The 27,520-nt window shown below is 37.8% G+C and overlaps 2 protein-coding genes and 2 long non-coding RNA genes across 7 annotated transcripts; all 4 read right to left on the bottom strand.

Annotated features, from left to right (window-relative positions):
* Window positions 1-6,736: 6,736 nt before the first annotated feature.
* On the bottom strand, window positions 6,737-8,579 carry LOC131257421 (uncharacterized). 2 transcript variants are annotated; one of them, XR_009177384.1, is made up of 4 exons: window positions 8,492-8,579; window positions 7,506-7,617; window positions 7,183-7,423; window positions 6,737-7,088 (listed from the first exon to the last, which is right to left on the bottom strand). It is a non-coding gene; the product is annotated as an uncharacterized LOC131257421 (long non-coding RNA). The 2 variants fall into 2 exon arrangements; XR_009177383.1 differs by lacking the exon at window positions 8,492-8,579 and having other exon boundaries at window positions 7,506-8,008.
* A 2,477-nt stretch (window positions 8,580-11,056) lies between these two features.
* LOC131257420 (uncharacterized) lies at window positions 11,057-12,924 on the bottom strand. Of its 2 annotated transcripts, XR_009177382.1 has the most exons (3): window positions 12,826-12,924; window positions 12,605-12,694; window positions 11,057-11,389 (listed from the first exon to the last, which is right to left on the bottom strand). It is a non-coding gene; the product is annotated as an uncharacterized LOC131257420 (long non-coding RNA). The 2 variants fall into 2 exon arrangements; XR_009177381.1 differs by lacking the exon at window positions 11,057-11,389 and having other exon boundaries at window positions 12,440-12,694.
* A 2,306-nt stretch (window positions 12,925-15,230) lies between these two features.
* On the bottom strand, window positions 15,231-17,980 carry LOC131257419 (uncharacterized). The gene is made up of 5 exons (XM_058258280.1): window positions 17,669-17,980; window positions 17,549-17,575; window positions 15,986-16,036; window positions 15,836-15,894; window positions 15,231-15,446 (listed from the first exon to the last, which is right to left on the bottom strand). Exons 1-5 carry the CDS (start codon window positions 17,822-17,824, stop codon window positions 15,410-15,412), a joined length of 330 nt encoding a protein of 109 aa, XP_058114263.1. The 5' UTR covers window positions 17,825-17,980; the 3' UTR covers window positions 15,231-15,409.
* A 4,977-nt stretch (window positions 17,981-22,957) lies between these two features.
* On the bottom strand, window positions 22,958-24,313 carry LOC131257418 (uncharacterized). Of its 2 annotated transcripts, none has more exons than XM_058258279.1 (4): window positions 24,228-24,313; window positions 23,688-24,152; window positions 23,305-23,586; window positions 22,958-23,194 (listed from the first exon to the last, which is right to left on the bottom strand). In XM_058258279.1, the coding sequence occupies exons 1-4, from the start codon at window positions 24,291-24,293 to the stop codon at window positions 23,174-23,176; spliced, it is 834 nt and encodes a 277-aa protein (XP_058114262.1). In that variant the 5' UTR covers window positions 24,294-24,313; the 3' UTR covers window positions 22,958-23,173. The 2 variants fall into 2 exon arrangements, with proteins under 2 accessions (XP_058114262.1, XP_058114261.1); XM_058258278.1 differs by having other exon boundaries at window positions 23,310-23,586.
* Between the last annotated feature and the right edge of the window lie 3,207 nt (window positions 24,314-27,520).

Below are 27,520 nucleotides of genomic sequence, written 5' to 3'. Positions count from 1 at the left end.
ATATATATAAGAACATGAAGGTGTTCAAAGAAAGGGGAATATATATTATGGAAAAAAAAAAATCTATACTTCTTCCATTACCAATATACTCAATTGGCCTGCCTTATATTATACAGATCCCCAATCAGAATCACAACAAAAGCAGATGCTGCCCATGTTCCAACATAGCACATTGTAAGAGATCCGGGCTGTCCATCAGACGTTTTCTTTGTTCTTTGGGATTTCAGACGTTTCATCATCTTCCCTAAAGGCAATTCAGCCCCCTCTGAGATTTCAATTAGATCATAGGATCTAAACAGAAAACTGTAGGATTTAAACAACATTGAGCAAAACATTCAGCTCATAAGTTAATTTACATATCCAAATAGTGCTAAATTAATCTACTAGGAAATCTCACACATCTGTAGGTTATGGTATCAACATTTGAATCTCACTGGCAGATGGTTTCTATAGACACAGCTAATGAAAGAGCTAAAGACCAACTAAAATGGAAATCATATCAGATTACCATTAAAAAGAGTAGACTAACAGATGCACACAAAATAAAGCCAACAGAACCCAGGGCATTGGACCTGAAGATATTGATGATAAACGGCAAATGGCACTGAATTCGAAAGAAGTGGTAGAAGCTCTTGAACTATGCTCCAAGTAATATTAACAACTTGCTAACATTCAGCCAATTAGTACATCCTTTTGTATATTTACCTAGTAAAACCATTTTCTTTCCACATCTTTGCGGCTTCTGGTGATGCCCTTCTTCCAGGTTTTGTTGATTTGTAAATCTTGTGTAAGTGTTGTCATCATGTATGCCATCTAAGTGGTTAGTAGAACAAGGAGACATATCCATAGGATCCAAAGCTCCATTGCCAGAAGAAAGAGTTGTATCAGTGGTGCTAACTGATGGCTGAGATGAGTTAAAGAGCAGAATTGAAACACAAGTACCAGAACATTAGATGAGACACATTCAGTTGACAAAGAGATGGATACCGAACCTGAATCTGCTCTGGGAACCTCAGTTGGAGATCCAGGCCATTCACCAGCACTCTTCACTTTATGTTGTCTCATCCACCATACACATAGCACACATTCATGTGAAAACAGACCAATCAAATTATATAGCCCTCAGTTTGACTTTTGACCATAGTTCAAAAGTCAAACTAACATAATCATCCTGGCCAATTGATCGAACAGATGATTGAAAACAAAAATGGTCAACAGGGGAAAATTCCCCAGTCATTGTGAATCTATGTGTTGGTCCACTAAAGAAGGGTCAACTGGATGGATGATACAATGGGTTCATCCAACCATATAGTGATTTGTGCCCCATTTACAGAGAGTTGAAACGCAGGACCTCTAGCATGATTAACACAAGAACATTCTTGGTTGAGGCATTTCCTCAAACAATTAGCATGCAGATTTTCATATAAAAATAATGAAATGCTTTAGTGAAATAAAAATAGAAATTCATATTATTTTTTTACTTTCTTGATCAATTACAAAACTTTCATATGATTACATTAACTTCATGTAACTATCAACACTGAAATGAAAGTGATAAGGGGAAAGAAGTCTCACCAAATTAATTCACAAGAAGAGGAAATGCAAGTTACAAATTCAACGCCACCACATCTTAATAATCGCCTCCATCACTGAAGAACATATGTCGAATCTCATCCAAAAGCCCTAAACCTAGGAGGGAGAAAGAGAGGGAAGGGAAGGGAATAGAATGCAAAAGCCCTAAACCGCAGAGGGGTTTAGATCTGTAACGGTTTGTAGTGAGTAAAAGGACCAGATCTGGCCAGAGGATGAGAGAGAGAGAGAGAGAGAGAGAGAGAGAGAGAGAGAGAGAGAGATGAAGGTTCTCAAGGCGGGAGGGCGAGGACGGGGGCCGAGAGAGAGAGATCGAGCAGAGACGGAGAGGTGCAGAGAGAGAGAGGAAAGGCGCAGAGAGAGAGTCGGCGATGGGGAGAGGAAAAGTGCCGAAAATGAGATCAAAGCATTCGCATTTTGATTTAATAGAGACCCTTTTACGGAAGCTGGATTTGGTTCCAGCCGGCAAAGGGTTCCACCAACAGTCGGTTTTGCCCTAATTTCTTGTAGTGTCCTCATGTTCTCCCGGGAACTCAGGAATCAGGTTGATCCAAAACTCAGGTGGGCCACACTCCAGGGCACAGTTAAAAACTTTCAGATTTTTATTGGTCCACCATGTCATTTATATGCCATCCAATCCCTTTAGAACAGGAATGCCAACAGGATAAATGGACGTCCCAAAAGGTAGATCATTCCAAAGCTCAGGTGGGCACACTACAAGAAAACTGGCCTTTACCGGCTGTCAAAACCGCCGGCAAAGTCCAAGAAAACCGCCGGTAAATCGTTTGACTGCGGTTATCTAACAGCTGGTAAAGCCTCAGTCGGTAAAGGCTTTACCGGCGGCCAAGACCTTTACTGACAGTTGTGCTGGACGCCGCTAAATCATCAGTTTTTGTTGCAAAAATGGTCAAAAGCTACGAATAAAATCCGTAGCTAAATATGACTAGCCCCACAATACGACCGTAGCCATTGTTACCGTAGCCACGGTAGATGCATAGCCTACTGAGTGGGGTTCAGAAAATCAATTTCACATCAGCTGATACGACAGTGTTGAATCCATATCAGCTTACCCCAATAAGATACAGGGAAACTCTTAGTTATTTTAGGTATATGATAGGCAATAAATAAAATTCATGGAAGCCCTCCTAGGCATATACTGTAAAAGAAATTTCTTCCTATTTCAGTTTTTAACTAACATGTTATAGGCAGACAATGCCTATAGTGAATAAATCAAACCTTAATTGAATAGTTTCTGTGAATTAAAGTACAGAACATATAACAAATATTAGCACATGGTTACGTATCAAAATATTTGAAACAAATCTTTATACACTCTGAATCACCTACAAATAAGTTTTGTAAATTTTAAAGCCAGCAATTCAACAATGTAATGGAAGTTCCTAACTGAAATATAAATTGATCTATCAAAAAAGAAAAGCGAGAAACTGAATGTAGTTCAAAAGAACCCTTGTATGAAAAGAAAAATGCAATATTACCTTCTATTGACCAATGATACACTGATGTTTGTGTGACCAGCCCTAACATCTTTGGCGTAATCCACTTCCAAAACACAACCTGTGAATATAACAATATAGCATGGAAACTAATTAAGAAATGAAACAACCTATGAAACAAATAGAAAAGTGAGCTAATAAAGTTTAAAGTGGATGACATTATCACCTGCTCAGGCATGGAAACTAATTGAGAAATGAAACAACCTAATAAATTTTTGCCTTCGTCTCAATGTTGAATATTTGTAGGTGGTCCTAAATAGTTCCCTAAAGTTGAGCTTCAAACAAAATGTCACAGTTCACTCGTCATATATGAGATGTAACAAAGAAGATACTCACCACCACAAGCACAAAGAAACAGACGCATTCAATAGCCAACATAGCTGGGACAATCCCGAATAATGATATGACACATGCATTCCATGAAAAGCCATGACAACCATTTATCGAATGGAGATTGAACAAATTAGCTCCAAAATAAGTAATAGGCATGAATATACAAAATAAATGGCAGTAGGAAAAAAAGAAAAAAAAAAGAAAAAGAGGGAACATTCATTTATGATTTGAATTATTTCCCAAGTAGTGAACTACTAATAGTCAAAAGGACCACCAGGGTACAAGAAAAAACTAGAATGGAGAGGTTGCTTGTGGGTAAAACGTAAGCCTACGTTGGCTTTCGTCGGTGAAAGCAGAGCCATTGGTTGGCAATTCCGGGTGAAATCAGAGTTGACCCTTAAGCAGCAGCCACATTTTCACTTTCCTAATATAACCCTAACCTTAATTTAAAAGAGATTCCCCCACATCCTTTGAATATAAGAACCTCAGAACCTAATTGTGGGGGCTAAAATATCTAACCACAACTAGAGTCTTTTATAGATCTAGATGCTGGTGGTTTTTCTTTGCTTCTATACCTAGGTGTTTCCTTGTTCTGTGTGCATCGGGCACTCCATGTGGAGAAAAAAAAATTTGTTAAAAGAACATACACTGCTCTTTCCATCCATGGCACACTTAGCAGGTGATGCATCAATCAGAGCCATCCATCTAGAGATCATAGTACTAAAACTTGGTGGGTCAACTCAACCATGTTGAGTGGACTCAGTTCAAAGAGATTCCAAGAGCCAGGTTTCACAGAAACTCACTGGCCAGCTTGACTCAGTCATGACTTGATGAGTAGTGTCAATTCAGCTAAAAAACTTAACCGACTCTGTACAATTCAGCATGACTCAACCAGGCACTAGCCCAGTCAACCTGTTTTTGCAGTCCAACATCCACAACTTCAGGTCCAACTCATAAACATACCACCCTCACTTCATTTAGAAATTAGAACACAAACAGCTCACCGAAGCTACTTATTTCTCATCCTTCAAATACACGAAAGAATATAATATGCACTAGGCAATCCCCTGATTCGCCTTTACTCGAATGAAACTAACATTTGACATGCATTTCATGAGCCTGGGATAAGTTGACTCACCACATATCTCAACTCATTGTGTACTAAAGATTTTAACATATATATTAAGGCCTTTAGGCATCTCCCTTCCCCATCAACTTGTACAAGGACCATAATCCACAAAATAAGTGAACAGTGAATTAACTAAACAAATTTATGAATCTGTTACCATTATAAAATCACAACTGCATGATGTCCAGAAGCATGAATTTCACCTGTCCAGCAAGTTTAAAACTGTGTCCGCATGTATTCCATTCCAATATATAAATTTGGTAAATGACACCTAGAATAAGAAAATGTCAAGATTCAATCAGTAAAGAGACCACACTCTCAAGAGAAATTTCAGTTGCTGATAATTCCCATAGCAACAAATTAAACAACAGTACGATCATTTGAATATAGTGCCACTACTTAATCAATGATAAAGTTGTGGAAAAAGTTTCACGCTGGCTGCCAACCTGATGCAACCCTTCTCCTTTATCGAGGCCTAAGACTGGCAATGTGAGCACAAAACTCCCACAGCTACTATGTAATAATCAATTACATAGGCTGAGTAAAATCAACAAGCCAATGAAAAAAGTATTCACTAGAAATCAGGGCTAAAAAAATAAAAAGATAAAAATTGGGTCTAACCAGGTATGCATTTTAGTTTCATGGTAGGCACTGTAATAAGGAGCCAATGAAGCTAGTTGTAACAGAGATGGCTTGTTTGGTAACAGCCTTATAGAGCTATCAACAACTTCACAGATTTATTCCAGCTGGCATTTTAGGTTTATTTAAAGCCTTGTAGAGCTTTGTAGCCTTGCAGAGCTTCATCCTTCATAAGCAGTTCTAATCTCACAACCATACCATGCAGAAGACCGTGGCAGCTGCACTCTCGCATACTAGTGGCTGAGTTGACAATATTAATTGCACTGTCAACAAGAAAGTCCAGGCTAGACCCAGAGTAAAATGTCTTCTCCACTGGTAACAATAAACAGGCGCTTTTCTAAGCCCACATGCAGTCCTACAAGGGGTCATATACACCTTGTCAACTATGAAATCCAAACCATACATAAGTTGTCTCCACCATGTAGATGGAGGGCATCCTAGTTATATGTTGACCCTTACGACATAAGTTGACCCTTACGACATAAGTTGACTCTTACGACAACATATAAATGAAGCGATAAAGATATAGATGATTCAAGATTAATTTAAGGTTTCGAGAACTTACATCCACCTCTCTTACCGCCAAGTAGTCCTGATGAAAATGCATCTACACTACAAGAAGGGAGAAAAAAAAATTGTGGCTACACCGATACAGTCTAATATGAATGGCTGCCTACGTACCCAATGTTCGGAAGATTGAGATCAAGCCACTAAATAGTTCTTAATATTTAAATCAAAATATTTTACACATAAACAGAGAAAAAATCAAAACAAATCATAATAGAAATATGTGTACATTTTGTTACGCATAAGAAGATGAAAAGCTGAAACAAATCAGAACATAAATCTCTGTAGATTAGTCAAGAAAAACTACTAAATAATTCAAGAACATAGCAATGGAATCCCACTACAAATATGTAAAGAGTTGTATTTTTAGGATTCTCAGCAGATTCCTCACAAAGCTCTTATGAGTACCTGTATATGCAAAAAAGACAATACATGATCATTTAGGCACGCGTCGAAAAATGTCAGAAACCGAGAGCTCTTATGAGATTTTTGTAGCTGAAGTCTTTTTAGCATTTTTTTTTATTGTGGTTACTAGCATCACGTGAGCTACTTTCTAAAAGTAAAGTGGAGAAAATTATGGGTTTGCTAATCAGGTAAGCCATTATCAGTACCATCAGGCAATTGATGTGTGTGCGTGTGTTACGTATGTGTGTATATGGAAAATAAAAGCAGCATAGCTTCTCTAAAAACAACATAGCTTCTCTAAAAACATCATAGCTTCTCTAATCAATTAATTTTTCAGAAATAACAAAGAGAGAGAGAGAGAGAGAGAGAGAGAGAGAGAGAGAGAGAGAGAGAGAGAGAGAGAGAGAGAGATCCCTCTAATTAGCTCAATGCATAGCTGTCACAACCTACAAAACAAAGTAAGTTATATATAAGAAATAGACCAACATGGTTGATTGAGTGATTAAGAAAATTTACCTCTTCCGCATGTATCCATGCAAAGCTCTTTGAGCCTGCAGCGTGGCCGATTAATTATCTTTTTCGATTCTCTAAACTTGTCTTAGTACGAGCATATATGTCAACACACCGATAGAGTAAATTATAAGATATCAATAAAAGATTATTGTGTAATTCTAAAATATAAAGCAATCAATAGTTACTTATCACATACCTTCCCCTCTTCAGAGTTCCAAACTGAATGAGTGCCTTCCACTAATCCTCTTTAACCCGCTCATCAAGGTCCGCGAGCCGCTCCTCATCAGTCTCATGAGGAGAATAGTGGAGTTTTTCAATTCACCTTTCCAATCCTTCCATTTTCTACCAATTGATTGTAACACCCACTTCTTTGCATCCGCGTCAAACTCAAACTTGGACTGCATCACATGTTAAAACTAAACAATCACATAATGAACAAAAAATAGAAAAAAAAATTGAAAAATGAAAAAAAGAAGGCATTGTTACCATTACCATAACAAGTCGCAACATATCATCCTTCTTCTCATTCACATTGCCCTCCAATCAGTAAATGTAAGGGGTGCATATTCCCCATTGCGTGCTATAGTCCCTAGGAAGTTTGTCAACTTGTTAACATTGTCACCAACAGGTTGTCCTTTGGTGTTGATGGGAATATGAATTCGTTGTCCTTCACGCATCTTGCAAACTTCGAGGCATCGTGTGTGGCCTCTCTTTTTTATCGCACCCTATGAATCTGTTAAAACAACAACATTAATATGGATACTCGTATAGTTCCTTAGCATAAAAACACATGAAATAATCAATGCATAACATACCACTAGAGGGACCCTTTGTAGCCTGGGTCACTTGAGGCTGGCTAGGTCTCGCATCAGTCATAGGACCTATCGATCGCCTAGCCGTACGATTAATGCGCCTCATGTCTAACACCTGTATATGTCTAGCAATATGACAGTATGACAATAAAATATTCTTCATCTTTAGTTAATGAAAAGACATTTAAATTTCAAAAAATAGTAATAATAATAACAAAATCACATGAAAAAAAACATTTGAATTTCTTTTTCATATACCAGGGCAATATGGTACATAAGAAATAAATTATTATACATAATGTCATCTCCATTGGGATTAGAAAAATCGGTATCATCTGTTTGGTCCTCTACCATCTTTTGGGCAGGTAGTAAAGGTGTGACAATTGTTGTACCATCGATATCTATCCTTTCCCAATTAATAATGTCATCACTTGATTCCTCCAAACTTTGATCATTGAATGATGAACTCTCTAAGTTGGTGTCAACATCATCTGCAGACTCTTCACCACGCATCTCAGACAAATCCCTATGTTTCGTCCTCACTACAACATGCCAATCTTTCTCGACGGAGTCTTGCACATAGAACACCTGCTCAACTTGAGATGTGAACACAAATGGTTCATTAAACAACTGTTGACCAGTATGGCATAGCCATTTTAAATTCACAAGAGTGAACCCAAACTTATCCTTTTTCACACCCTTACGCTGAGATAGAACATCAACCTAATCATACTTAAATAATACAACCTTTCGATCACCACAATATTCCAGTTCAATGATGTCTGTCAAGACAGCATAGTAAGTTACATCTCCTGCAATAGTAAGGATCCTCCTTCTATTGCTTGTATTTGCAAATGCAAAATATAGGAATTTCATAGTTCCACTTAAGTATTCGTTGCTCACCCTAAACCATCCAATGAAATTGGAAGACATGTTAAAAAAATGCATCTTAACCAATGGGTCATAACAACTAAAAGTTATTGAGGTACCTTGACATACAAATCCAACTCTTATCCATCACTATGTTCCTCAGCCACTTCAAAAGACAAGTTGATGGAAATACAATGTGGGCCTGACAAAGCTTCCTACGAAAGATTAACTAGAATGACTCACTTGATGATTCACTATTGTCAAAGATTTAGATAGTCATAACAGCGGTTCCCACCTTCCAGGGACCCCTTCTCAACATCTGGATAGCTTCGACGCACATCCGGGTCTGCTCCATTAATTTCAAGCTAATACATAAACACGGACCTGTCCAAATGGCTAGGCCACCCATATTGTTGTCCATAAGAAATAGACAGCTTCGTCATGGTCATAATAGTGGTTCCCACCTTTCAGGGACCACCGCTCACTTAAATCCTAAATTATTTACCCATCCAAGGTTGGATAAATTGTAATACTTTCATATTCCCATTTAAACATCTATGCCGAAAATTCGGCAGCATCTCTCATGCCTCTCCAGATAAGTTGATCTTACATTTCTTTCTGATGCCAAATATCTAAAGTAATGTAAAGATATTTGGCATTGGATACGGAACAGAAGAAACATATCCAGAGAGAAACGAGGAGATGGACTGCGGATCAGGCATGAACATTTAAATATATTATACGAAAGTATACTATCCATCTAACCTTGAACTGTCCAAAATAGGACAATTTAAGTGATTTCTATGCCACCAAAAACACACCATATCTATATATGGCCACATAGAAATCCTCAAACGGGTAACTAATTATCTAACTTACAAATCACAATCATAAGTCACAATAATAATTTAAGAAAAAAAATGTAATACATATAAAGCATACTGCCCAAATTTGTATTTTCCTATTGTGACTCACGTGAGCACTGGATTTGCATAAATTTTGATATGACCTTGCAATATAAGTCAACTCAATAAACATACAAAGCATACATCATATGGTTATCAAAATTAGCAACTTCATTCTCATATATAACAACTCTGAATAAATTGTAAATGCCAATATTGTCTATAGATAATTAGCATAACCCAATATCACTCACTTGTGAGGAAGAAGAAATACATCACACAAGACAAATGTGACCGCGACAAGGATCCAACCAATGACCACCAAGCTACAACAAGTAGGAATCAGGCATTGGGTCAGATAACTAATGACAATAAAACATGAATGTTATGAAAAATTGCTACAACCAAAACTTTGACTCTTCTCCAACCTTTAGCAAAACCCTCCTTTCAATATTTAATATTTATAATTTAAAGGCATTTAAGATTGTTAAAAGGAATTGACATATGTATGTATGATGTGTACATGTATGTATGTGTAAAACACCATTCTTCACAGAACCTAGTTTCCTGTTTTTGCTTTGGGATATATATGCATGATGTGTACATATATGTATGAGTAAAACACTATTCTACACAAAACTAGTTTCCTGTTTTGCTTTGGACATGTAACTATGAATGATATGTACATGTATGTATGTGTAAAACATCATTATTCACCAAACCCAGTTTCCTATTTTTGTTTTTGACATGTATGTATGTATGTGTGATGTGTATGCATACGTATGAGTTATAATACACCATTCTTGACAAGACCCTGTTTCTTGCGTTGCCTTCACATTTATGTATATATGATGGGTACATATATGTATCCATAAACTCCATTCTTCAGCCAATTTTTTTGTTTTTGCTTTTGGTATGTATGTGTATGTGTACATATATTGTATACATTGACTAGAGTTTGTATATGGGTACTTGTATTTTGAGTTGATTGATTCCTGTGGTTCTCATTTTTCTGCTGTTTGGATTTTTTTCCCTCTTTAAATTTCTGTTTCTTTTGCTTTTCATTTTTCTTTTATGGTTGTTAATTTGAAGCTTCATGTTTTTGATAGCTTCCTTGTATATCTTTTGTGTGTGTGTGCTTGGTTATTTTATTGGATTCTTTTAGGGTGTTTTTTCCCCCTTCATTTTTCTCTTTTCCATTTGTTTGCCTTGATTGATGCTTTTCTTGAATATCCCCTTCTTGTGGGTTGTGTTTGATTATTTAATTGGATTCTTAGAAATGACTTTTTTTTTTTTTTTTACTTAGTTTTAGTTTTTTTCCCAATTCTTAGAAATTGATGCCTTTCCTTTTGTTTTTTGTTTTTTTTGTTTTTTTAAAATATCCATTTCTCTCTCTCTCTCTCTCTCTCTCTCTCTCTCTCTCTCTCTCTCTCTCTCATTGGATTTTGCTAGAATTAGTAATTTCATTTTCTATGTTTTCTTTTCTCTTGCTGATACTATTGATTTTTGTGAATTCTCATAAAGAAGAAAAGATTAAAAAAAAGAAAAAAAGAAGAAGATAAATGTAAGGGGTGTATGACAATCCTAACCCTCAATTGATGGCCTTCAAATAGTGTAATCATGTATAATCATGGATAAAAAATATTAAAATAAAAGGCTAAAATACTGATTTTGTTGATTTATAATATAAGCTTAGCACAATCAACAAAGAAACATAAATAAGTAGAGGAATAATTAAAAGATAAATACATGCAAATGCCTGTAAGGACAAACTCGAGATTTGAGCTGTGAATCAGGTTGGATCCATTTGTGAAGATCACCCGGGATAAAAGTTAGGTAGGTTCATTCATCTGGCAGCCACACGCACAAAAACAATTATCTGTTTAAAATAATCAGCAATCTTACATGTGTGGCCCATCTAATGAATGGATCAGACTGATGTTCTTACCTTTTTGTACAACTATGATGTCCCCATATGCATTTGTGCTGCATTTAAATGTTTGTGTGTACTGTGGAGAGGTATTAGGCCTCTAATTCAAGCCCAGCTTACCTATTCAAAAACTTTTTGCCGATTTAGATTTGTCATGGAACTCTGTCCAGCACCTCATATCCCTGTTTGGCAGCAACAACCATGTCAAATTTGTTTCACAGTTGTTCTCTTAAAAGAAAAGAAAAGAAAAGAAAAAACTATGTGACTGTTACTGTCGTTGAAATGTTTACAAACATCAGGGTGCATTACCTATAATGGACATGGGATGAAGGAGTTCGTTCAATCAAAGGACTTTGGATTATCTTAGTCAGGAGGACTGGCATGTGCATGAGATGACGGTGAGGCAAACACTTGGTAAGAGTCATTTCCATTTTGTCAATGGCCTTTTCTCTTTGAAACATTTTTGTTGAGTTTTTAGAATTCCAGTTTAATTTTTGTTGAGTTTTTAGAATTCTAGTTAAATTTCTGTTGAGTTCCATGCCTTAAAAAAATTTCAATTTTTAGAGAAGAATTCTCATTTGATCACTCAATTACCATACATTTATAATGATACCAAGACCATCGAACACTGCTATTGTTTGTATCTAGCATAAGAGGAACATCACAAACTGGTGGATATTTTATCACTCAATTACCATAACAGCCAATATTTTGTACTATGTTTGGATAGTGTGTTTCTAATTATATAAATGAATAACTGTAGATCACATTACAAAAAAAAAAAAAAAAGGCAAAGGACGATCAATTTTTTATCATGCTCGTTTCAACGTCCCATGGATGACAGCAAAATCTCCAACTGAAATTTCAAGTCCCTTGTGCAACTTTAACCAAATGGTGTTTGACAGCCCTTCAACGGTTAACATGTGATGATACTCAAGTACTTGAGATCTCTACAAATAAAAGCTTGAAGTGTTTGCATTGGGAGAGATTGAGAATTCTCACTATTTCTTAGAAACTGTAGAGACATCAAACCTTTGAAACCTTTGAACTACAATTCGTTTTTTTTTTTTCCCCTAAAGAACATGGTACTCATCTTTCTTTGGCTAATTTCTGCATCGTTAGCCTACCAAAAGCAGCAAGCAGGAGAGTTGGAAACGAAGTAGGAAACAGGAAAAGACATTAATGACCTTGGAGAAATCAGAGCGGTTTGAAGCAAGAGTGGCATCATCCTAAGTAGAAAATCTGTGCAATTATATTCCATAATGAAATGGAAAGCTAAGATGCTACACCCCAACATCATAATTGCAAATTTGAAATTTTGAGTAAATCTAATTATTGAAACTAAATCAAATAGGACAGAGACTCCTATATAGCAATTAAGAGAGGAGAAACAGAACCTGAGATTCAAATCTTAGCTTGCTGATGCACCAGGCTTCACCTTCTCTCTCAGGAACTGCCGTATATGTTCATGTTTCCAGTTGTCAATTCTGCAAAATCAAATACAGAAACCCTCAGTGCACAGAAAATAGCCTCAAGTTGAAAATCACAGCAAGAAAATGCATCTACAGAAGATCCAGTGCAGAAAACAGAAAAATTAGGGCAGAGATGGGAAAATCACCTGCTTATGATGGAATCGAAGGAAGATCGAGATCTCACAGAAAGCGAGCAAAAGAGAGCTAGGTTTTTTTTAAAAATTATTTTACCAACTCCTCCGATCTCCGCCGTGGAGATGAAGGAATACTTGAAACTTCAAAGAATGAGAGGAGAGCGAGTGGAGAGGGAGAGGGAGAGGGAGAGGAGAGGGCCGGAGAGGCAGAGAGAAGGAGGGAGATGGAGAGGGAGAGCACGCGAGAGTGAGAGGGAGAGGGAGAGAGAGAGAGGGAGAAGGACAGCGTGTGATAGGGAGAGGGAGAGGGAAGGAGAGCGAGAGGCAGTGGAGAGGGAGAGGGAGAGGCAGAGAGAGGGAGATACGGCGCAAATAGATAGGCTTTATGTTTTTTTTTTTAATAGAAAGGGACCCTTTACCCACAGCCGTTAAAATGGGCTGCAGGCAAAGGGTAAGCCCATCAGTCGGCTAAGCCCTATTTTGTTGTAGTGGCAGCACCATGTGATTTTAGAGGTTTTTGGCTTGACTTTAAATGGTGTGGCCCATGTAAGTTTTTAAATTGGCCTGCTTTTTGGGTTCCAAGTAGAACATAAGAACACGCACACATTATGGAAGAATTGGATGTCATGCACACATTCTGGTGGGCCCCACAAATAGTGTTTTCTATTAAGCCTAGGTCACAAAGCTTTGCAGTGGATCTACACGTGCAGCAACTCAACCATATGATGCCTATTGTTGTTCACCTAGGAAAGCCAAAATCCAATGGCCCATGTTGCCATAAATCACACCAATCATACAATCCTAACCACTCCACCGTTGCCTTGGGATTAGATGATTGAGGAGAATATAAGGCATGTTTTGTCTTAACCATCTATTTGTAAACCACCTATCTAATTATGGGGTCGCAGTTTAGATAATTGGACGTTTGGGACCCAATAAAAGCCATAAACCTGTCGAGATGTTACTAATGCAAACCAATTTTTAGCACATTCTCATTTCTACAGAAACTTAGCATAGTTGCAATTTGAATTCCTAAGCTATTCCATTTAGGAGTGGTAATGGATTGGGTTCAGGGTCGGCCCAAACCTTAAATGGGCCAAGAATTTTGGCACAACCATGACCCACCCTTGATCCTGTACCCCCTCTTACCCCACCCGACTCACTTAAAAATTCATCAAGCCTGACCCGACCCGACTCGACCTGACCCAACCCATTTAACTTAGATTGGTCCAAACTAACCCACCACGACCCATCTTAGGTTTAAGAATGGAATGCAATACTAAGGCTATGAACAACCTAGCCCAGACAGTGGGAAAAATATATATACTATTGTATCAAATTTTAGGTCTGGTTGGGTCAGGTCCTCTTGCCCAATCCATTGATAACCTATATGGGCAGGCAGGTCGGGTAGGGTTAACCCAAGACTGATCTATTCACTTCAAGTGTCCCATTTCTAGCCAGCGCGAACCACTCACTATCTTTCTAGGTTGGCCTGAGCCCACCTCAAAAGCAGGTTGGGCTATTTGACACCCTCCGTATCAGATTCTTGTCCGTAAAGCAGATATTTCCTCCATATAATCACAATTTTGTAAGTTATGAACAAATAATCAGCTAAAAACTGATATTATGTGTTAGAAAGAATAGCTAATTAACATAAATCGACTAGAGAGTTGGGTGCCTACCAAAATCAGAATTAAGTTTAATCCAATAAGGCTATCAATGAGTACATAAAACAAGAAAAATGACCGTTACCGGCGGCCAAAACCGCCCCTAAAAGTCAAAAAACCGCTGGTATAAGAATCACCGGCGGTCGGCACGTGCCACTAACAGGGGCCTCGCTATATCTTTCACCGGCGGTCTCTAATACGGCCGCCGCCAACATTCGACTTTACCGGCTCTTCTGTGACTGCCAAAATATAAAAGCGCCGCTAAAACTCCACGAAGCGCCGCTAAAAACTCCTACAAACGCTGAGAAAACGCCGATAAAAATTTAAAAACGCCGGTAGAAGTATTTGAAACGCATGTAAATTTTGTGAGAAATGCCGCTAATACTACAAACGCCGCTAAAAGATGTAACTGATCCTTTACAATCCTTTGAGAAACGCCGGTATAAGCTTTAAAAAATGCCGCTAAAAGTGCGATAATAGAAATTCCTACTGATTCTTTACTAATCCTTTCACATAAATTCTTGTTGATTCTGACTAATCCTTTCCTATAATTGCTGTCCTACAATCAAATCTCTATCGATCTAACTATCAAAAACCTTTGATTAAATGACAAGAATTTGAATTACCCAAAAATCTAACATTCATCAAGATAACAATTAGCACAATATCAACAAAACAATTAACAGTCTATTTAAAGTTTTCAAAACAAACTATAAATGTCTTCCTTTCCTAGCCACATCTTCTCCCAAATGTCTACAGCATCAATCCTCACTGGCCATGATCACGTGTCCACTATGTGTGATGTAAGCCCTTTTCTTGCAATGAGCCTAAATTCCTCCCTTGGAAGTTTCCCTGCAATTGGCTGAGAAGCATAGCTGATTTGGTAAGTGGCACAACATTGAGATTATACTGCTTGGAGTTGGAGAGTGCTACAGAACTAGGCCTCTATTTGTTGAAGACTTGAACCTTTATAAACAATCAAGGCCCATGATAAACAAGAAAATAAAAGGACAATTAGCTTCACAAGTCACCTCTATAGTTGGGAAAGTGTCATAGTAAAAAAAAATTATCATTGTATCAATTGGAACTTTTCTTCTCTTTTCTTTCTTTTTTCTTAATGATTTGGCTTCAATTGGAACTTCAATCACATTAATAAATTGTCATTGTATCAAACTATACGGTGCTACAAGGCTTACAAGCACCACAATAGAACCCCTACTCAATTGCTTGCTGGGAGGTATTGCAAATCGTAAGCAACAAAGGAAACAAAAATTGGCCTTGTAAAAGAAAACCAGTAAGAAAAACACACAAAGTATGAAAAAGTTTAGAAAGAAAAAGCAAACAAAAGTCATCACCTGATATTCTTGAAGTGGATTTCATTGCTAGTTAGGCATATACAAGAAGCATCCAAAACCTGAAGAAATAAGAAAACTCAACAGTCAGAATGTAGATGATAAATATGATTGATTCAGTTCCTTTATATTCATAAGATTCCATTAATTTACCTTAGGGCCCGTTTGGCCGGTCGGATTGGAAGGGATTGGATGGTATTGGAAGGGATTGGAAGTTAAATCCCGGGATTGGCCGGGCGTGCCAAACAGAGTCGGTGATCTGATCCCAATCCCATGGATCTTAAGACAATCCACTGACAACACCATCATTACCTTTAAATCCCATCCAATCCACCCTAATCCATTCAAATTTGCCTGGGACATGTTCGCTTCATGGGATTGGAAGGGATGGGAAGGTTTAATCCCCAGATTGGCCAGGCGTGCCAAACAGACTGGATATAGCAATCCAGGGATATAGCAATCCCATGGATCTCAAGATAATCCACTGACAACACCATCATTACCTAGAAATCCATACCATCCATCCTAATACCATTTAATCCCTTCCTATCCACCCGGCCAAACGAGCCCTTAGATACTCTAACAAGACCATGATAGAGGTGGTGATAATGGACAAGATGGCTTTTTCACTCGCACAAGATAGGGTCCTAGATAGGAATATAATTTTGGCAACCAAGAAAAAAAAAGATCCTTGAAGCAGACCCTAAGAAGCTGGGACAAGATACTTCTCTTCTACCAAGTCTATCCAACAAAGAAAAATAAACAAGGAGCAACCTGCAGTTTCTAAATGCTAAGTAAATTCCTAGCATTTCAATAGCAAAAGGAAACGAACCAAAATCGCAACTTGCTATGAGAAACTAATGAAAAATAAATAAAAAACAACAATAAGGCCACTGAATCCTAGCTTTTTTAACATAAGATGCCTTAAAGTGTAATCGAAAGGAAAACAAACACAATCTAATTCTCAGGCAATATCCGACCAAAACTTAGATATAACCAAGTCTGCATGGTCCTGCAACCCCATTTAGAAAAAAAAAATTGCAAGGAGAGATGAAATGCCCACCTTCTGCTTCTTGAGCCTTTCATTCTCTTCTTCCAGACGTGAAACCTTGTTCTCCAGCTTGTTCGTGTATGCCTGCCACAATGAGGAATAAATTCTCAGTGCGTAAGGTCACGAGGGGGCGACTACTCTGCGCATGTGCAAAATGCAAAGTGCACTACAATTTTTAATGGGTGCATGGTTGTATGATGAAATCCATGTTTTTATGTGTGTATATGCATGCATGAATGGATGGAGTATGGATGGATGTATGTATGCTTGCACAGATGGATGGATGAGGTGTGTTTGTGAGTGTGTGTATGCACGCATCATGATGGATGGATGGATCCACAATTTTCTCCATGTTTCCCTGAGTCAACGATATGTGCTTTTAGGCCCCATTAAGGGAAAATTTATTATTCCTAAATATGCAAACATGCATCTTAATATTCAGTTAGAACAAAATCTAGGCTTGTTTTTTGAAAGGTCAAAAGATATTAGTACCTAGATGCATGGTGCAAAAACAATTGTCTGACTGACACTCATTTGACTTGATGCACCAGGGCTGATGATAAATTTTGACAACTCAAAATGGCTGGAAAAGATCAGGGCCAAATTACCTTGTTGGACCGTGCATGTGCTACAGAAAACTAAGATTGGTCGTTGATGACAGGGAATGAAGAATCGCCAATGCAATCCTTGTTCTAAGACAAATAAGAAACTTAAGTATCATGCAGTCCATGCAGATTCACAAACTGTTAAAAGAAAGCCAGATATTGGCTAGTGTTAGGACTTACTCTTTCATACACATAAGTTTCCATCGGCATGAGCAACGACAAAAGTGCCTTCACTTTCAGGAACCCATGCGATGCTGGTGCATCGACTATGGAAAATAATATTTGCAGCTTTAGGCTAACAAGCACATGAGATCTTCTATAGGAACAAACGAGCATCAAGTCATCTAAGAAACTGCATATAATAAACAGAACCAACAAGGTATGTGACCATTAACATGTTGAAAAAAGTTATAACCTAATACAATATTATAATGCTTGCAATCTGCTTTTCCTTGCCTGGCTATGTAAAGAAGACATTTTATCTTTTAATTACCAAAAGAAGATTCAGCTTGCATTTTAAAAAAAAAAAATCTCTTCTTTTTCTTTTCCTTTCTTTCTTTCTTTTTCCTTTTTTTTTCCCCATCTTTTAAAGATAACCAAAGCTTTATAAAGAGAGAGAAAAGGGTGAGAACAAAACAACATTAAGGGAGAGGCAACAAGGAATCCATGGTGAGTGACCTTCTCACTGCTTCCTCTTTCGCACGAGTATCAACAACCTTTTTTGTATCCATTTGAAAATTATTTCTGCAACTACTCCTTGAATGTAGTAAAAATTCACAATGAGAATTAAGCATTGAGATGAAGATGTGCAATGCACACACACGCACATGTGAGCATCCATTGTCATCAAATTTCCCCTTCACAGAGAAGGGTTGTATTATTTTTGTGAGGACGTACACTTCAGATGTAAGTAGTTACTGTTCAAGCATGTCAATACTAATAATGTGAGCTTTTTCTGATGGAAAAACATGTTGAAGGGTCTTTTCCTACTTTTTGTTGATGAAGAAGAAATTGCTGATGAAGAAGATACGTGTGTGGGCGTGCTTCTAGCTTTTGTTGACAAAGAGGATCTGCAAGGGTTTGCTCTGAAATGTCAATGAAGAAAAAGTGGGTTCGCTTCCTAATTTTTGTTGATGATGAATACATTCATGGGCTTCGCCTCCAATTCCTGTTGATGAACATGTGGTGTCCACCTTACAGCAAAGGCAGAAGTTTTGGAGTTGTTTAGTGTTGAAAAGCAAATCCGTAGTTCTCATAGTGGTAGTCTGAATTTACAACTGGTGCATGATCGTTTATTGTCACTTAAACTCATGTTTAGGACTTTTTTCTTGAACAAAGTGACTACGCAACAATTGGCTATGTGTGTTTCACCAGTTTTACCAGAACCTGCTTTGCTTAAGGCTCACCGTATAGGTCCTCTGTGGACTGTTTTGCAAATAGTACATAGTGCTTTACCTGCATTTTTTTGCTACTTTGGGGAGAGGCATTTAATCAGTAAAAGTGAAATGGTGAGGATTGATTCCAATAGAGATTTACCGCAGTCATCATTCACAGAGATTGTTACTTCTGTTCTTGACAAGAAGGGAACAAAAGAGGTTGTTAAGTTCTTTAATATGTTGCAGCCATTACTGATGGAGATTCTCTTTTTAGAAGGATATAGTGCTGGCTTGAATGATTTTGACATTCCCAAGGCTGTTACTGAAGATATAAAGAAGAAGATTCAAGACATATTACCTTTACTGCTTCACTTGAGATCAAATTACAATGAACTTGTAGAGTTGCAAGTGGAAAGCTACCCGAAAACTGTAAAACTGCCTATCGTGACTCGTATTCTAAAGTTATCTGCTTTGGGTAATTTGATAGATTCTAAAAATGATTCAGCTATCAGTAAGGTTATTAAACAACTTGGCTTTTTGGGGCTTCAACTTTATGACTGAGGGAAGTTTTAGTCAAGGCGTTTGGTTGAGGATATGAGTTTCCACTTCTAAAATAAGTATTCTGTTAATGGTGTTGACTATCCTTCTGAGGCATTTGGGTTAGTTAAGAGCTCCTTTTTTCAAGGTCTGACCCCTATGAAGAGTTGGTCCATTCCATATCATCCAGGGAAGTGTTGACCGTTCTTCCAGAGGACTTACTGAACCAGGAACTTTGTTTAAAAATCTAATGGCCACACTTAGAGATGTCGTTATCTGTTATGATGGGACGGTGAGAAACCTTTGCAGTAATTCTATAATTCAATTTGAGTATGGATAGGTGGACGAAAATAGTCCTGAAGTTCTCTTGCTGGTGAACTGGTTGGTGTATTAGCTGCTACTGCAGTATCAAATCCTGCATATAAAGCAGTTCTTGATTCTTGTCAGAGCTACAACTCTTCATGGGAATCGATGAAGGAAATACTTTTGTGCAAAGTTAACTTCAAGAAGAATCAGTACGCCATTTACAGCAGTTCCTAGTTCAGTAAGTCCTCCATATAAAGCAGTTCTTGATTCTTCCTGTCGTTATCTGTTTCACTCTTTGAATGTTTAAGTCCCATTTACAGCAGCCACATTATTTAGGCCAATTAAATGTTTTGAGAGAGCAGCTGAGACAGCAGCCGCATTTATTTATTTATGGGGACTAGACTGCTAGTGCCAACAAGGGACCAAGGCAACAATTAGAGGGAAATAGCGCATCAGCTTAACTCGCAGACACAGTCCAATAACTGTTGCCATGCTACAATATCTTAGCTGGATGGTTGGAGAATGGGATTGGTTTTCGATATTGAAATCAGAACCTGTACAGTGAAATCAACATATATATGCACCCATCAACCACTCTTTGAACTGCTAAACACACCCTGGAACCTACATTTCATGAATAGTTTCTAACATCTTACATCAGAAAGTCATTCAGGCTGCATTTGGCTCATGAGCATTTCACAGGCATAGAAAAACAAATTTATGACTTTGGAATTTCTACTCTTAGGCTCTTAGTAGGTTTTTGTAAATTATGAAATATGAAGAAAAATCACTTTAGTGGCAACCAAATGTACTCTAAACTAATAACCATTAAAGCAGAATAAAATTATATACACACGAATACAAATAGGCATTATAGGATGATCAACAGAAGAAACATCATGTCTTGTTCTGCCCACTAATGGTATAAGTGTGTCCTGCCTTTTAGTAACCTAAACATCATGTCATTATAGGATGCCCACCAATGGTATAAGTGTGGCTAGCCATTCAGTTCAGTTAAGCATCCCAAAAGCTCCCTAAGCTCATCTAACAGAGGAATGAAGATGCAGATTTGGGGGGGAATTCTAGAGAAAAAGGGGAGCTTGACATTACCTGTTGCATTCTTTTGGCAAATTTGGAGCATAGAGCTTTCTGTCCAGACTCATCAAATATCTTAACCAGTGCTATGTCCTGTAAAGCCAACAGTGTTGTCTCCAGCATGTCTAGGCCTGCTTGATTGGCAAAGGTGAAGAACGGTGGTGACTGCCAAACAAAAGCAAAAGAAATTCATCTCTTAGGGATCTTTCGTAGACCTTGACAGATTGATATCAAACCAACGACAAATGAACAATTAAATGAAGCATTTTCTGTGCCAACTTACCAACCGATAAATGGGAAAATAAAAAATGACAGGCCTATTTTAATGGCCAGCAATAATGTTCAAACTAACCTGGAATTTATTGCATTCCGCCATGACTGTGAGCTCCGTCAGACAGGAATTTATTGCATGTATAGGAATGTTGTAACAAGATTTCTATGTGCCTACATAGAAATCTTGTTACTTTCATGAGATTGACATTAAGCAAAATTTCATAGAAAGGGAATGTTAACAAGCACTTTGAAGCAAAAGTTGGTCAGTAGTGTTAGGGTCTAGTTTTCTACTCTTTTTCTTTCCTTCTTCTTTCCTTCAATTGGGCTTACCAGGAAAAGAAAAAGAAAAAAGAAATGTGTATGTAGCTTGGTGACCTCTGCTCCTTTTTGTGCATCTTGAAGTTGTATCATCCGTTCCTTTATAGAAGCCATCTTAGTGGGCCAAGACTTTGGCCAGCTCACCCAAAAATGTGACAGACCCTAGACTGAAGTGGGCCATGCCACAGGAAAAAGTGATGATTGAACGCTTATCATTGAAACCTTCCCTAGGGTCACTGAAGTTTTGTATCAGTCTAATATTTGTGTTTTCTGTTCATCCCTACTGGTATAATTGAAACTGTATGAACAGTTTGGATGTCATATAATTCAATCCCCACTATTTCCTGTGGTGTGGCCCACTTCAGGTTTGGATCTGCTTCATTTTTAGGCTCATGCCTTAAAATAAGCTGGCAAAATTGATGGACTGCCTAGATAAAAACACATAAATTATGGTAGGGTCCATGGAGCTTTGACACCAGCTAGCTGACTGGTGATTGGGTCACTAAACAAGCCACATCTCCATGATAGACACCATATGTGGGCCATCTCTACAACACTGTATGCAGAAGTTATTCACGTGGACCAAAGCTTGTTCACATCATCGCCCATGGAAAACGCTTTCACCTACTGAAAGTTGATAATATGAACTCCTTGTAGCGATCATATAGGCATGTTTTCTAGGTAAAGGCAAACTAAAGAGTGGATACTGCAAACTGAAGGGGATTATAAAATCAGATGTCAAGGACCTCATTTTACAACTTAAATGTGTACAATAATGGAGAGAAATACCAATTCTACCATTCCCAAGAAACATAAAAACCAGGGAATGAATTCCCTGGCAACCAAACAGGCCCCAAGGGGCACTTCTTGCATTGATATTTTTCCATCAATACTAAGAGTGCACAATGCCTTAGGCAAGTGGCAAACATTAACTTTAGGAAAACAAGCCTTAACATGTTGGCAATGGAAAGCAACCCTCTAAATCTCACATGACTATGGCAGGTTATACAAAGAGAAGCTCAGCAACATGTTGATTACCAAGCTTTAGCAAAAAGTAAGGAAAAATAATTCAAGATAGAGAACTCACAGTTTTAAACTTCTCCATGTTTGTCTCAAGACAACTCTCTAATTCCGACATTTTTCCAGTGCCATAGCTATTCGCGAAGTCAACGTAAGGCTGCCATAAAGAAACATTTTATGAGTGTATTAAACTTAAACTTAATTGAATACTATCACAAAAGACATAAAATGGAAGAAAATGACACAACTCACCTTGACGCCCTTTTCCCTCCTCCTTTACCCGGGCTTGGGATTGGCAATGCAAGAAGTTGCATTGGCGGAGTTAAAAAAGGGCTTAAGCTCCATTTGGTTTGAGAAAAAATTATATTCATAAAGATTGATGTGATGACCAAATGGAGCCTAAGACTTATATGCAAATTCACTAAAAGGTATGATAGGAACTCTTACCCTACAAATATGATGACTAAGTGACCACATGTAAAAAAAAAAGAAAAAGAAAAAAAAGAAATAGAAGAGATTAAATTAAAGACATGCAAATGCAAAATTCAAATCACAAATCATAATCTTATAAAACTAAGATTAAATTAAAGAGATTAGATGAGTTTAGATGTGCCCTCTATAATTAAACTAAGATAAAAATAAACTATTTAGATGTGTCTAACTCAATCCAAAAGTCTGAAACCACAGCTCCCTACTACCCCCACTTACAAAAGATGTTTACAGTTCCAAATACTTAATAAAAACTTCTCTCATGTAGTTATCATCCATTTTTGTCTGCAACCTATAAAAAATAACAAAAATAAATCAATTACTATTCATAATCTCATACAATAAGTTCTATTGCTTAAATAATAATAATAATAAAATAAAAAATAAAAAATAAAAACTTACCATACATAAAGTAGTGGGCCAAGCAATACTCGTTCCAATTGCATCCCCAATTGTTTTATATCGTCCATGGGTCCTTATCAAATCCTCATCACGTACCATTGCCACTTGAATAGATACTTCCCAGAAACCAACTCCAAGTTTTTGCCCCCCTACTTTTGTCAATGGATCCGTGCTCAAAATGATTCCTTTAGCTACAGTATCCCCAGGCCTTACAATACTCTTAAGAAGAACTTGAGTCACATTAGTGCAACTCGTAGAATTCCCCTTATTCGCCAAGTCTCTCTACAAATGATAAATCAATGTCAATTCTTGTATATAGCTCGAACTATGTATAATTGAAAATATATTACACATAAAAATATACATGTATATATTATAATTACCTGAGGGGTTGGAACCAAGTGGCTTGATGATGAGGAGGGTTGGTTTAAGTTGGGATTAGCTGAAACACCTAATAATGTAGATAGATTAATGCTTGGATTCGTTATAGCAGCCATCAATGTTGTCATAGTTTCTCTTAGTGAAGATATTTGAACATCTCTATCAGCCATAGTTTCTCTTAGTGAAGATATTTGAGCATCTCTATCAGCCATAGTTTCTCTTAGGGAAGATATTTCAGCATGCAATTCCTCATATTGTTCATCTATCTTCTGAGCATTGGAGGTCATCCCTTGGGACTGGACACTGTGGGATGTTGTGCCCCAAATATCAGAAGGAGAGGGACCGAACTCGTAAGTGTGGACACGGCCATGTCGTTCGTCACCCATGACTTCTGAGAATATATCTTTCCTCGCAGTGCTGTTATGTGAAGCCTCTGGCTGCTGCGAAGTTCGTTCATTTAATTGTTCCTATAATTAAAAATCACCAATTTAGATTTGATATTGCTAAAAGATTAAACAAAATAAGAAGATACATATACATACCATTGCTCTTGTTGAGGCCTCATCCACAGGCATCCCATTCTTGCGTCTATGTGTCAACAAGAACATATCTACTCGGGTCAAATCCTCCCTGGTCTACACCATAGGTTTGCTCCCTATAGGTGTAGATTTAATTCCCTATGAATGATATGTGAAAAATTTGGGTGTACAGTCTTCATCATAGGTTTGCTCCCTGTAGGTGAGGATTTGATTCCCCTTCTTGGCGCCTAAAAACTTGTTCACACCCCAAGTGCAGGGTTGTGATGTAGTAATAAACTCGGTAAGACCGAGGTCGAATCCACAGGGACTGAAACCTGTACGTTATCTGAAAATAACCAGATCTAGAACTAGGCTAAGATGAAATCTAAATCAATTGTGATTTGAGGAATAATGGTGAAATATTAATCTAAACTTAAAGAATTCAGAGAAAGGGAACTAGGGATTCAGAGGATCCACTTGTAGAGATCAGGGAGATCTTATGCCTGCTTCATGGATATTATACTGAACTTACTTGATATATTTTTCAAGAGATGAAAGGTATAAGAATTTAGTATGATTCCATCACAAATCCATGCTTGAGAGACAAGGTAAACAACAGAACTTAGACCAATCCATAACCAACTAAAAGATGTATGAGTGTTAGGAAGGATTCCATCATCCAACCATGTCTATGAGACGATGGCGAACAACAGGGTTTCCGAACATCAAAATAAAAGGAAAGGAATTATTCAAGCCATCACAGATCTACTGTAATTTAAATCACAACAAACCATTAATGACTAAAAGAATTTCTTAAATCAAAACAAAGTCAATCAGTTCAGTTCAATCAAACCTGTAGAAGTTCCCATCACGCCACAAGCTTCACCTCTTAGCCCTAGCTAAGGGATTTAGCCTAACATAATCATAGGAAAAAGAAGAAAAATAAAGAAAAAATACATAAAAATTCCAAACACTTCTCTGTGCCTCTCTCTCTCTATCTGACGTCCCCTATTCAAGCATACCCTCTTCTCCACGTTTGGAACTCTTTTTATAGCTTTTGGAGTGGTGAAAATCAGATTTGGGAAGCTATCGCACGCGCAGCAAAAGCCTTTTAGCAGCCAAGTTCGGGGCTTCATAACTCTCGCGTTCCTTGCATTATTTCTGTAAAATCAACGTCTTTTGGAAGTATTTTGCCTGGCCTACACGATGGACGGTTCAAATCTGTCATATGATCAAAGATGGTGGGCCACAACTGCCTGGAAAATTTGATTTCACGGACGTGCGTAGCCTTTCGCACGTCAGGCGCTGACGTGATCGGTGGGCCCCACAGAGGTATTTTCAGGGAAATCCACCCCGTCCATTAGATTTAGGATGAAATTTCAGTCAAGAATGGGTGGTTTTGAACGTCCATTGACGCGGCCCAGAGAAGAAATCACCCCAAAAATCATTTTGAACGTCGCAGGACTGCCTGTTTGTGGCCTCTGTATCGCGCACGTGTGCTTGCATGGGTCCAAAAGTTCAGCAAGATTTTGTAGTAGTCGAGGCCCTCTACACGATGGACGGTTTGGATTGTCCACTGGGACAATGTGTGGGGCCCACTGGCGTCTGCAAAACGGACAGCGTCCGTCCGTTATACAACATGAAACGGCAGTTGCCATTTTAATGAAGAAGACGCGGGTAAGCAGCGCTGACCCGCTTTAGTTGATTCAGTGCGCCGTGAGTCTACGTGTGCTGTGCACATGCACGCGCGTAGAGTGGGACCCACCTTACTTCTTTTGGTAAATCCACAACGTCCATCTGGTTTCCCATCTAATTTAATGGGTTGAGACCAAAATTGGAGTATATCCAGATATCAGGCGGGCCAGAATCAATGGTTTATGGGCTGATCTGTCAGTTGGGGTACTTTCATAGTGATCCGAGGGCTGAAATTTTATATGTATGGTTAATTTATGGTCCTCAGGCCATCTATGAAGTTTTGAGCCAATCAGATGGCGAGAACTATGTGATCTTGCATTTTTCACCAATTTCGGGCCTCTTTAACGTGAATGGCTTGATTGTCTCGGATCCCTGGTATGTAATTCCATCGATCTTGGTCCCCTGGAGTCCGTCCCTTGCCTTGGGTGTCATCAGAGCGTCAAATCCATGGTTTAAGCACCATTTTTCAGTTCATGCTTGTAAATACACTCTGTATCACAAACACGATTAAATCAGGCTATTAAACGGTATTAATGATTGTAAATCCATGCAATAACTGGGTCTGATATGCAATATTTGACCCTCAACACAACCCCCAACCAGCATTTTGCTAGTCCCGAGCAAAATATGCGAAAAGTAAGTTGAGAATTTCAGAACAATTTCTATAAACTCGAGTGATTTTTGTAGAATAATCCAGATATGAGAATTCCCAGATTCATGAATGTTGGATATTACTTTCTCCTAGACTCAAGCGCACGGTAAACTTCCTAATCAAGTTCAAAGTATTATTCCATTAATTAGAAAAAATTCTAATCATTGAGATCTATAAGCATACAGTATAATCTCAGCTTATCATCATTAAAATTCACTTCTTTATTTCAGGATATCACTGGTAACTGAAAAGGCCTAGCTATATGTCCTAGAGGGGGGGTGAATAGGACAATACCAATAAAACTTATAACAATGGAATTAAAAAGAATATGATAGCCAAAATAAATCACAATGCAAGAAGGTAAAATAACCTCAAAATTCAGATCTTGAGAGGTTGATACAAATGTTGTTCTAAGGACAACCTTACACCAAAAACCAGAGTTTATGGTAGGACAACCTTATTTCTAGAAAGATCTTTGTATCAAATCTCAAACCGAAGAGGAATACAGAAATAAATACAAACTGAATTAAAATAAATTGTAATCACAAATGTATTGTTCTAGGGACAGCCATACACCATAAAAATGGCAGGGCAACCTTGCTGGAACAACTTTTAAAGGAAATTGAATATCAAGCTGATAAAGGAATAGCAGAAAATAAATTCTAAACTATTACAAAATTCTCACAATGCTTGAATTAAATGATTACAACATTCACCACCATACATACATCCCACAAAAGAATAATTAAAGATCAGAAGAATAAATCATTCAATCACAACACAAGGGATTATAGTGGTTTGCTTGTGTGTTCACCAACTGTTAAACAACAACCACACAGAATGCTACTCCACTCCTAATATCCTCACACAGGGGATATTAGCGTTCACTAACAAAATAGGTTTTCCCAGGTTCACCCAAAACCTTTATAATTGTGTCTTTGTCTGTGGGCTTACACAATTAAAAAAACCC

Source organism: Magnolia sinica, chromosome 10, assembly GCF_029962835.1.
Source record: "Magnolia sinica isolate HGM2019 chromosome 10, MsV1, whole genome shotgun sequence".
Lineage (NCBI taxonomy): Eukaryota > Viridiplantae > Streptophyta > Magnoliopsida > Magnoliales > Magnoliaceae > Magnolia > Magnolia sinica.
The sequence above is the reverse complement of the archived record's forward strand: the minus strand, read 5'-3'. Positions and strand labels throughout refer to the sequence as shown.